This window comes from Natator depressus, chromosome 11, assembly GCF_965152275.1.
Source record: "Natator depressus isolate rNatDep1 chromosome 11, rNatDep2.hap1, whole genome shotgun sequence".
In the NCBI taxonomy this organism is placed as follows: Eukaryota; Metazoa; Chordata; order Testudines; family Cheloniidae; genus Natator; species Natator depressus.
In genome coordinates, this window is record NC_134244.1 from 38,515,795 (window position 1) to 38,527,799 (window position 12,005).

The window sequence follows — 12,005 nt, forward strand, 5'->3', positions numbered from 1 at the left end:
AGATGAAATGTCTGTTGACTTTAAGGTGTGTGTTCTTCGAGTAAGGTGTGCTGAATAGGGCCTTCAAATAAGAACATATTTATAAATAACTTTCAGTTCCATTCTCTTTATAGCTTGGTGTGGCCTCCCAGTGAAAAAATTTAGTGTAATGCAGTGTAAAACATTGTATTTCCCAGTAGTAGTCCTAGCTTGATCTAGAAATGTGTGAGACAATGCAGAATAAATGGAAAAGCAATAGCCTGCATTTTCTCAGTCCCATTCTACTTAAGCAGACTGTCAAGATGTAGCTTCCTATTTGACTGTTCTTGAAGATATTTTGACTTGGATGCAATAATTGAAATATCTTTTATATTATGATACTTTCTTTAGGATTCATTAGGCACATCTTGAACTTTAAATGATTTATACTTTCACTACATTTATTTGTAATACAATGTATTTTCTTTCAAGGAAATGGGAGAGGAGGAGAATCCATTTATGGTGGTTTTTTTGAAGGTAAAGTTTTTTTTTATCAAGCCAAGCTAAACCTTTTTCAAATGTTCTGTCTTATAAATATTAAACTTGTAATCCATGGTCCTGCTCCTACAATCATCTGTGGTCTGTGCATATCAAATCTGAGTCCCATTGGGTTTATTTGGGTTCTGCATGGGCGCAGAAGTCTTTGCTATCTGATCTGATGGCAGTATGAGGGCCATAAAGGTGTATTTTGTTTACTTCACTATTTTGTTCAGAAAATGTTTGTGTGTAAATGAGGATCAAGCTGTTCTGATTCAAATTTGTCAACTTTATCAGACTTACGTTTGTACATATCTATTCTAAACCTGATTAATTTTGTGACTTCCGTATCCAACTTGATCATCTTAAGTAAACTTATTTTTCTAACAGCAAGCTCTTTGTAAACTCATCCTGGTATCTGAAAGTAAAGCTGCTTACTTGGCTTGACACCAAACTGGATCACCACCGTTAATAAAAATTCTTCATCAAAACATAGTTAAAAATTATATTGATGATGCATGAGCTAGAAAAAACAACATTTTGGTCTTCCAAAGATGTGTGGATCTGCATGTGCCAACAAGAGTAAAAAATAGCAAAGACCTGCTCTTACTATACTCAGATGTTGCATGAGTATATGCAGGAAGTACATCTGTTGAGTAAGAGTTCCATTTTTACAATCTCTCTTCATACCATAACTACAATTAATAGGCAGGTGAAAATAAGAAAGTACATTTACTTTTCTCCTCTTTAAATTCCAGGCATTAGAATGTGAAGCATAATATATTCCAAGGACATGACATAATATACTTTATTTTGAAACTAATTTTTTTAATGCTCTTTACTGCAGTGATAAATTTATCTGGGTTGGCTGAGGGGAAAAATAGCTAAATGCCATTTAACTAATAGAACAAAGTAAATATTTGGTATTTTAAAGCAATCAAAAACACTTTCTCTAGATGAAAGCTTTGCTGTAAAGCACAACAAAGAATTTCTTCTGTCAATGGCCAACAGAGGGAAAGATACAAACGGTTCACAGTTCTTTATGTAAGTATTGTATTATTCTGATATGCATGTTGCTTACAACGTTACGGTTGTAGTAATAATTTAATTGTTTTAAAAAAAACTAAACCTTTTTCCATTTATCAAATGAGAACTGGTTTTCCAGATTTGAAGCTCTATGTAAAATAGCTACCTCCTAAAAATGCCTATCTTGGAGATAAACTGATCATTTTTAGCACACCTTATTGTTTTAGATGAGTGCTTCTCGTATACATAGAAAAACATTTCATTACCTGCTTCTAACTTCGGCGAGTAATGCAAAGCTAATTGATGTTCTCAGCAAACTTTACTCAATTTTGTGTAACGTGTCTTGTCAGCTTAGAGTCTTGGATGGGAAGAGCTCTGGGGATCATGGTTAGGGTGTGTGTGTGTGTGAAGTTCTGGTTTTTGGAAATCATTCTAAGAGCAATCTCATTTTCAAGGAAAAAATAACCACAAAGCTAAATTTATCACCACATATAATAAATCTAAGGCTGAATTTATCACAACATATCTACAACAGAGAGATTCCCTTGAATCAGGCTTATCTCCAGAAAAAATTCTCTCTTGAAATTTGATCCCGTTACCTATAATTGATAAAGATCTTTCCTTTAATTAATGTGATGAGTCGCATGCATCATCTAAAAGTAGACAATTATTTTTGGCTTGCTGACAGATCTTTAGCCTCTTTCAGCCCAGCTTATGATTTCTCTCATGATTGATACTTGCATGACGTGGAATGTCCAGCCCTGACCTGTGGGCTATAGGAGCTTGCGTGAATCACATGCATTGTCTGTAGGTATAAAGCTCTCCTTGAAGACTCTTTAAGTCCATTCTAGAGCTACATCAAATGTCATGAAGCCGGTGCCCAGCTGTTTTTTTTCTTTTCTGACTTCCCACTGCTTCCTTCTCTAATGACTATAAGACTACTTGCAGTCTCTTCTGAGAATCAGATTCATTTTCTTTTTAAATCTGCCCTCAATTGTTCGTATGATTGAATCGGTAATAGAATTTTGTAATGTATGTATACAAGATACTATCTAAAAATTGGATTAATGCTAGAATATCTTCATTTACTTAATTTTTTTTATCAAAGTAAGGATTTTAGTAGGAACCTTATGTAATGTTTCATTCAGTGATACTTAAACTATAACTACATGACTGTTATAAAATTGAACAAAACAATCCTTAATTTATTAGTTCATTCAAAATAACTTTTAACTTAATACATGCTCTTTTGTTTCGAATGCAGTTTTGTTTCCCTTGTAAAGGGTGCTAACTTTATTTTTCTCTTTGTTTTAATTATTCCTTTTGATGATATCAAAAGAACAACCAAGCCTACACCTCACTTAGATGGGTAAATATCTTATCTCCTTTATTTGTGTTTGTGAAGTGGCCACTGCTTTGAAAATTTGAGATGCTAAATATTTTTAATCTTTTATTGCAGTAGGAAACCTGCATTTTATCTTTTTTTTTTTTTTTTTAACTTCAGACTTCATGTTGTTTTTGGACAAGTCATCACAGGACAGGAAGTTGTGAGAGAGATAGAAAACCAGAAAACAGATGCATCTAGTAAACCGTATGCTGAAGTACGAATACTGAGTTGTGGAGAGTTGATTCCAAAATCCAAAGGTAAGTTTGAACTACCTATTTCTAACACATGTAAGTGTAGCTTTTTTCCTTGGTTCTTATAATAGTAAATAGAAACATGTTTGTAATGGATGGAGAGTTCATAAAGACATTAGTAATTGCCTGTAGTGAACTGTGTACCTTCCACTAACTGAAAAGCTAGTGACAGACATTATTAAAGAAATGTCATTTTGTTAGACATATGATTTTGTTATGTATTTTATCCCAATGTAAAAAAAAGCATTTCCCACATAGTCATATGAACAAGCAACCTATAGACAAAATAAATATCAATCTCGAACAGCCTATACGAGTTGGTCCCAGATGTTCCTCTTCAGTCTTTCTTCCTTTGTCCTGGCAGCTGGAGTGCACATTTTGGCACTCCAGCCTCTTATCTTTTGTTTCTCCTTCTAGGAACAAGGAAGAACAGCAGCTCCCCTGCCCCTGCCCATTGGGGAATGAATTCATGCTTTTCTCAATAGTTCTCAAGGTTTGGCCTTTCTATGCTAGCCCAACCTGCTTCTGGTACTTTTCTGATAGGTACTGCTCCCATAAAGTGTCATCTGGCATATAAATATACTGATGTCAGTCTGACTTTTCTTAACACCTACTGCTTCTGTTGAGCTTGTGGTTCTGGGTATAGTCCTCATCTACAGTGCTTCAGGTGAGTAGCTAGGTTAGGAAGACCTGTAATTTGCCCTGCTGTAAGTATGCTTTGTAAGGTACTTCGAACTATAAACAGGGATATAACAGAATCTTGCTCTTTCTCTGGAAAGGATGTCTGCTCTACTGTACTCTTCCAGAGCTGAACATGGTATTGGAAGTTAGCCCCTGCTTTTCTGACAAAATAATTCAGTACAGGAACTCCTCACTTAACATTGTAGTTATGTTCCTGAAAAATGCCACTTTAAGTGAAACGATGTTAAGCTAATCCAATTTCCCCATAAGACTTAATGTAAGTGAGGGGGTTTCCAGGAAAATTATTTTCACCAGACAAAAGACTGTATTATATAGTGTGTGTATATATATATATATATATATATATATATATATATATATATATATACACACACACACACATAGTATAAGTTTTAAACAAACAATTTAATACTGGTACACAGTGATGATGATTGTGAAGCTTGGTTGAGGTGGAGGAGTCAGAGGGTGGGATATTTCCCAGGGAATGCCTTACTGCTAAATGATGAACTTAGCAATTGGCTGAGCCCTCAAAGGTTAACTCTCTCACTCTACAAAGCAACAGGAAAGGAGGGAGGGCAGACAGAGAGAGAGACACACACCCTGTGTGTGTTAGAGAGACAGAAATGCACATTTCCCCTTTAAGTATGAAGAGTGGGGTCAGAAGTGCGCTGCCTTGTTAATTAGATCAGCAAGCTGAGACCAGACCACAGACCGCTCCTTCCGTCCCTGTGTCCCCCCTGCTGTATGGAAGATGGAGTAAGCGGGGTGCAGGGGTAGAGGGGAGGGGGACACCCTGACATTAGCCCCCCCTCTTCTTCCCCTCCCCCCCCACAGCAAGCAGGAGGCTTGGGGAGCAGCTCCAAGGCAGAGGGCAGGAGCAGCACATGGCAGTGGGAGAGGGACAGCTGAACTGCTGGCAGTTGATAGCCTGCTGATGCTGCACAGGGAATTTAGGGGAGTCGGGAAGCTGGTTGGGAGGCTGCCGGTCCACCCTGGTTCCAACCACCCACCAGCTAGCTGCAATGGGCTGCTGTTCCTGCAAGGAGTGGACAAAGCAGGCGGCTGCCAAAGATGTTAGAAGGGAGCACTGCACAACTTTAAACGAGCATGTTCCCTATTGATCAGCAACGTAACAACGAAACAACATTAACTGGGACGACTTTAAGTGAGGAGTTACTGTACGAAGACTGCTGTCACTGTGATGGAGAACCCCAGTATAGGAGCCTCAGGATGCCTGTTTGATAGGAATTTTAATAGGGACCCTCTTGCTTTCTCATTCTTAGCACCTTCCAGATTATGCCTACTCGGAAGGGTTGCAACAAGGATGTTGAAGCACAAGACAAGGATTACCCTGTTTCTTTGGCCTAAGGGAAGCAGACAAACATTCATACTTGAACGTCTTGATTTATTTCCCTCCTCTTTCATGCTTTTCTTCCATCTTCTGACATGATTGGCAGAAGAATGGCTTTGGGTTATGAAGTGATCTCCTTCATTCCCAAAATTCAGTGATAGACTGCTTCATGGCTAGAGGTGTCTAGAAGTCAGACAACTTTTTCAGCTGGTTCATAAGATGTCCTGGATATTAGGATGTCAAATTTTATTTTCCAGCAATTTCCCTGGATAGCACTTGTCTTGTGACAGACGTAATATTCTAACAGTGGATGGGAAGGGCTAGTAGATATAGATTAATATATATAATGGGTAGAGCTTGTGAGTAAGACAATCCCTTTCATGATACATATATCCTAGTCCACCCTATTCCCTTCATAGGATTATTCTAAAAAGTTGGAAACTGAATGGTTAACAGAGGTTTTAGTTGGAGCTGAACTGTCTGGTGCCTTAAGGCCCTGCTTGAGGGCTTTAAAGTGGCACCGAGCAAAAGAATAAAAGAAATAAATATAAAATCTTTTTCCTTTAACTTTTCCTGAAAGAAAACAGACTTCTGGAGAGATCTGACTGTCTGATCCCACCTGTATGTCTGAGTCCTGGGCCCTCTTCTTGTGCCTCTTCGCCTGGGTTCAGCTAGGAGTCTGGAGATCCTGCTTCCTGTAGCTGCTCTGATGTGCCGCAGAGGGAGATTGCTGCCAGGGCCGTGGGTTGAGCCACTCAACAGACCATGAGGCACCTGGGAGTACTAGATACTGGTGGGCAGCAGGAGAACATGGAGAACAAGAGGCCTTAGAGGCGCCAGGAGCGGGCAGGTGGAGGGCAAAGCTGAGTGCGGGGAGGAGTTGGGCCCCCAGGAAGGGGCACTAATGCCGAACCAGCCTGATGAAGGTGCTACCTGGCAGACTGTGACGGAGTTCGTGGTGAGTGGAGGACTCTGCTGTTAGCAGAGAAAGGCCCTGTGCAGGCTACTGCAAGAGGAAATCTATCCCCGTTGCGGGAGATGACTGTATGGCTAAATTGGTTCGCTGAGGGCACGACCAGGATCCACTGGTGAGCTGTGATGACTTGAGTACCTGGAGATGGGAGGAACAGTCTGTCGTCACATCAGCAAAAGGATATTGGCTCAGCTGCAGGTCCAAAGCTGAGTGATGGGGCAGGAGACACCCTTGGAGCCATGGTCAGGAAGAGGCCAGGGAATCCAGATGTGAGGACCAATACCTGGGAGGTGAGCGGAACAGAGTACTACTGGTGTTCGTGGAGGACAAGCAGCAGCAGAGAGGCATCAAACAGTGGAGCTATGCAGTGTTTTACTGCAGGAAGCAAGAGGGAGCATGTGCTATGTGAGTGTGGCAGTTACTGGAGCAGACTGCTTCAGGGGAACTGGCATAAAGACGAAGGGTGGGTGGGTTCCTGGAGAGAGTGACTGAAAATACCTTTGCAGTTTAATCATCATCTCATAGCAAGGGAGGCTGAACTAAAACACTTTTGGCTTAGGACTTGGTGAGGTGGCAATATCCAGGAAAGGAAGAGGGTGAATGGATTACAAGGCTGTATCTATAAGGACTAGCAATAAAACTGACAGATCTTGGGTTTAGTGGGGAGCTTCAATGAGGTCAGAGGGAATGGCTAGAGTTGCAGTTGGAGGGCGTAAAATTGGATAAAAATAAATTTTTGTGTGTGGGGGGGTAGAAATTGGGTTCTCAGATACTTTCAACTGAGTAATAAGGGGATTGTATTCTCGGGTACTATCATCAGTGAATGAAGCACTGTGTGGAGGAGGGGAATTGTGCTTCTGCAGAGAAGTGATAAATGTGGGGTATGGGTGACAGGGAATTAAGGATTGCTTGGTTACCTGATTTTTGGGCTAATTTAATTGGACTTTGGGCATAGTTGGAAGGCTGTCTCTGAGGGTTGCAGAGAACAAAGAGCACGAATAAGTGACAGAAGGCCAAAACAGAATCTTTCACTTGGAGTCCGATAGGTTTCTCACTAAGGTGAGGGGAATGATATTACCATTTTTTTCTCCCCTTTGACACCTCAGAGAAATTAGTAATAAAGAAATATGTAACATGGAAGAAAAGGGAAATAAATAGTAATCAATATAAATTGATAAAGGAAACAAGACAAAAGGGCAAAAATTATGGCTGGTAGGACTAAGACAATAAGGAGTTTTAAAAATATATTAGGAACAAAAGAAATTCTAATAATGGTATAGGCCCATTACTACATGGAGATAGTAACATTGTTAATAATGGTGCAAAAGGGGCAGAAGTGTTCAGTAAATATTCCTTTTCTGTATTTGGAAAGACACAGGATGTACTTGTATCACAAGGGGATGATGAAGTACTTTCTAGTTCATTAGTAACTGAGCAGGATGTCATCCTCTGCTAAGGATACTGTTTTTAAATCAGGAGGCCTGGATAACTTTCAGCCAACTGCAAGTGTTGTCTGAGGAGATCTTTGGCCCACTGATATAAATTGTTAATAAATCTTAGAATACCAGGGAAATTCCAGAAGTCTGGAAGAGTGCTAATGTGCCAGAATTCAAAAAGAGCAAGTGGTATGATATGGGTAACTATAGGTAAATTAGTCTAACATCAGTCTCAGGCAAAATAGAAGAAAAGCTGGTATAAGATTCAACTGTTAATGAATAGGAATATAATTAATGCCAGTGAGTATGGTTTTGTGGAAACTAGGTCTTATCAAACAAATCTGCTTTAATTATTTTACATTACAAGTTTGGTTGATAAAGGTAACTGTAGATGTAATATATGTAGACTTTTGTAAGGTATTTGATTTAGTACCACATGATATTCTGAATTAAAAAATTATCATTATATGATATCAATAGGGTGCACATTAAATGGATGAATAAGTGGCTAACTGAAATATCTCAAAGTAGTTGTCAGTAAGAAATAATCATTAAATAGGGGTGTTTCTAATGGAGTTTTGTAGGGATCAGTACTAAGCTTGATGTCCAGTATTTTCATCAATGATCTGAAAGTAAATATAAAAATATAAGTTTTGCAGATGACACAAAGATTGGTGGAATGGTTAATAAAGTCATACAGAGCGATTTGGATCATGTGGTGAACTGGGCCCATTCAAACAAAATGAACTTTAATATAGCAAAATGCAAAGTTACACAGTAAGGAATAAGGAACCTACAGAACCTGGGGGACTGTATCCTGGAAAGCAGTGACTCTGGAGCGGGTTTAGGGATCATAGTGTACAAGTGTACAAGGAAAGCAGACTTCGACTCCCTCAGGGAACGGATGGGTAGGATCCCCTGGGGGACTATCATGAAGGGGAAGGGAGTCCAGGAGAGCTGGCTGTATTTCAAGGAATCCCTGTTGAGGTTACAGGGACAAACCATCCCGATGAGTCGAAAGAATAGTAAACATGGCAAGCGACCAGCTTGGCTTAATGGTGAAATCCTAGCGGATCTTAAACATAAAAAAGAAGCTTACAAGAAGTGGAAGGTTGGACATATGACCAGGGAAGAGTATAAAAATATTGCTCGGGCATGTAGGAAAGATATAAGGAGGGCCAAATCGCACCTGGAGCTGCAGCTAGCAAGAGATGTCAAGAGTAACAAGAAGGGTTTCTTCAGGTATGTTGGCAACAAGAAGAAAGCCAAGGAAAGTGTGGGCCCCTTACTGAATGAGGGAGGCAACCTAGTGACAGAGGATGTGGAAAAAGCTAATGTACTCAATGCTTTTTTTGCCTCTGTTTTCACTAACAAGGTCAGCTCCCAGACTGCTGCGCTGGGCATCACAGAATGGGGAAGAGATGGCCAGCCCTCTGTGGAGATAGAGGTGGTTAGGGACTATTTAGAAAAGCTGGACGTGCACAAGTCCATGGGGCCGGACGAGTTACATCCGAGAGTGCTGAAGGAATTGGCGGCTGTGATTGCAGAGCCCTTGGCCATTATCTTTGAAAACTCGTGGCGAACGGGGGAAGTCCCAGATGACTGGAAAAAGGCTAATGTAGTGCCAATGTTTAAAAAAGGGAAGAAGGAGGATCCTGGGAACTACAGGCCAGTCAGCCTCACCTCAGTCCCTGGAAAAATCATGGAGCAGGTCCTCAAAGAATCAATCCTGAAGCACTTACATGAGAGGAAAGTGATCAGGAACAGTCAGCATGGATTCACCAAGGGAAGGTCATGCCTGACTAATCTAATCGCCTTTTATGATGAGATTACTGGTTCTGTGGATGAAGGGAAAGCAGTGGATGTATTGTTTCTTGACTTTAGCAAAGCTTTTGACACGGTCTCCCACAGTATTCTTGTCAGCAAATTAAGGAAGTATGGGCTAGATGAATGCACTATAAGGTGGGTAGAAAGCTGGCTAGATTGTCGGGCTCAACGGGTAGTGATAAATGGCTCCATGTCTAGTTGGCAGCCGGTGTCAAGTGGAGTGCCCCAGGGGTCGGTCCTGGGGCCGGTTTTGTTCAATATCTTCATAAATGATCTGGAGGATGGTGTGGATTGCACTCTCAGCAAATTTGCAGATGATACTAAACTGGGAGGAGTGGTAGATACGCTGGAGGGGAGGGATAGGATACAAAAGGACCTAGACAAATTGGAGGATTGGGCCAAAAGAAATCTGATGAGGTTCAATAAGGATAAGTGCAGGGTCCTGCACTTAGGATGGAAGAATCCAATGCACCGCTACAGACTAGGGACCGAATGGCTAGGCAGCAGTTCTGCGGAAAAGGACCTAGGGGTGACAGTGGACGAGAAGCTGGATATGAGTCAACAGTGTGCCCTTGTTGCCAAGAAGGCCAATGGCATTTTGGGATGTATAAGTAGGGGCATAGCGAGCAGATCGAGGGATGTGATCGTTCCCCTCTATTCGACACTGGTGAGGCCTCATCTGGAGTACTGTGTCCAGTTTTGGGCCCCACACTACAAGAAGGATGTGGATAAATTGGAGAGAGTCCAGCGAAGGGCAACAAAAATGATTAGGGGTCTAGAGCACATGACTTATGAAGAGAGGCTGAGGGAGCTGGGATTGTTTAGTCTGCAAAAGAGAAGAATGAGGGGGGATTTGATAGCTGCTTTCAACTACCTGAAAGGGGGTTCCAAAGAGGATGGCTCTAGACTGTTCTCAATGGTAGCAGATGACAGAACGAGGAGTAATGGTCTCAAGTTGCAATGGGGGAGGTTTAGATTGGATATTAGGAAAAACTTTTTCACTAAGAGGGTGGTGAAACACTGGAATGCGTTACCTAGGGAGGTGGTAGAATCTCCTTCCTTAGAGGTTTTTAAGGTCAGGCTTGACAAAGCCCTGGCTGGGATGATTTAACTGGGAATTGGTCCTGCTTCGAGCAGGGGGTTGGACTAGATGACCTTCTGGGGTCCCTTCCAACCCTGATATTCTATGATTCTATGATTCTATGAAGTGACTGAACATGAGTTCCCAGTGTGATGCTGTGGAAAAAAGGACTATTGTGATTCTTAAGATATATGAACAGGGGAGCAGTAAGTAGGATGAGGATTTTACCTCTGTATACAGCATTGGCGAGAGACACTAGAATGCTATGTCCAGTTCTGGTATCCTTTTTAAAAATGTGGAGAAGGTGCAATACAGAAATGATTCAAGGGCTAGAGAAAATGCCTTGCAGTCACAGACAAGCACAGAGAGCACAATCTGTTTAGCTTACCAAAAAAGATGCTTTGAAGGTTACTTGATTAGTGTATAAGTACCTTAATGGAAAGAAAATACTGGTACTAGTGGGCTCTTTAATCTAGTGGAGAAAGGCATAACAAGAACCAGTGACTGAAAGTTGATTCAGACAAATTAAAATTGGAAGTTGGGCATGAATCACAGTGAAGGTGATTAACCTTTTGAACAACTACTAAGGGAAGTGGTGAATTCTTCACCTCTTGATGTCTTGAACTCAAGACTTGGAAGCTTTTCTGGAAAATAACGCTTTAGTCAAACACAAGTCATTGGGCTCAATACAGGAAATGTAATGGCCTATGGTATACAGGAGGTCAGACTCTATGATCTAGTGGTCTTTTCTGGCCTTTTATGAATCTGAGTTAAGTCTGTTGGGCCACATGCTATTTCCAATTCAAGCCCAATTCTCTGTGGTGTCATAAGAGTGGCTACATTTCATTAGAGGTTTGAAGTGTGGAGAGGGGACAACTATGCCATTTAGCTATGATTTATGAAGTCTGACAAGTTCTGGACAATATGGTGGATGGGCTGGGGAGGAAGGGGCCTGTTTTAGACATATTTATAGGCTGAAATTTTATAAGAAAATGAATGGAGAGAAATAATATCTGGCTGTCAGCCAAAGTCCTCTTTCTTTTATAGTAAACCCTGACAGTGAGTTCTCTGCTGTGGCCTGTAATTGACTGGGGGCAAGCTTGTCCTGGTATTCAAGAAGGCATATTTGCCTGGGGACATAAACGATTATGTGTTTGCAGAAAATCCATGCCATTCTTTGTGTTTGCTTTGCACAGCAATTTCACAGCGTTCCATGTTTGTCCTCTTCCACAAATATGTCAGCCAGTGAAGAAAGCTTGCAGCAGTTGCTTGCATTCTACATTCTGCTCTGTTCAGGTAGACAGTCTACCCTTGAGAGTTCCTTACCTTCAGTTCCCACTTAGTTAGTAGTCAGTTTGAAGTAGCAACTTTAGAATAGATCTAAACTTGCCACAGAGATGGAAATAAAACTGCATCCCAAATTGGTTTTGACAAGCTCTAGACGATATTATCACAGGAAAGGGGAACTGCAGTACT

General features: G+C 40.9%; 1 protein-coding gene across 1 annotated transcript in view; it reads left to right on the forward strand.

Annotated features, from left to right (window-relative positions):
- The window catches only part of PPIG (peptidylprolyl isomerase G), a 39,924-nt gene that overhangs the window by 12,596 nt on the left and 15,323 nt on the right, over window positions 1–12,005 (forward strand). The window contains exons 5-8 of the mRNA XM_074967517.1: window positions 451–495; window positions 1,452–1,539; window positions 2,861–2,890; window positions 3,026–3,165. Of these exons, the coding sequence (XP_074823618.1) occupies window positions 451–495; window positions 1,452–1,539; window positions 2,861–2,890; window positions 3,026–3,165 (303 nt within the window). The remainder of the gene's footprint in view (window positions 1–450; window positions 496–1,451; window positions 1,540–2,860; window positions 2,891–3,025; window positions 3,166–12,005) is intronic.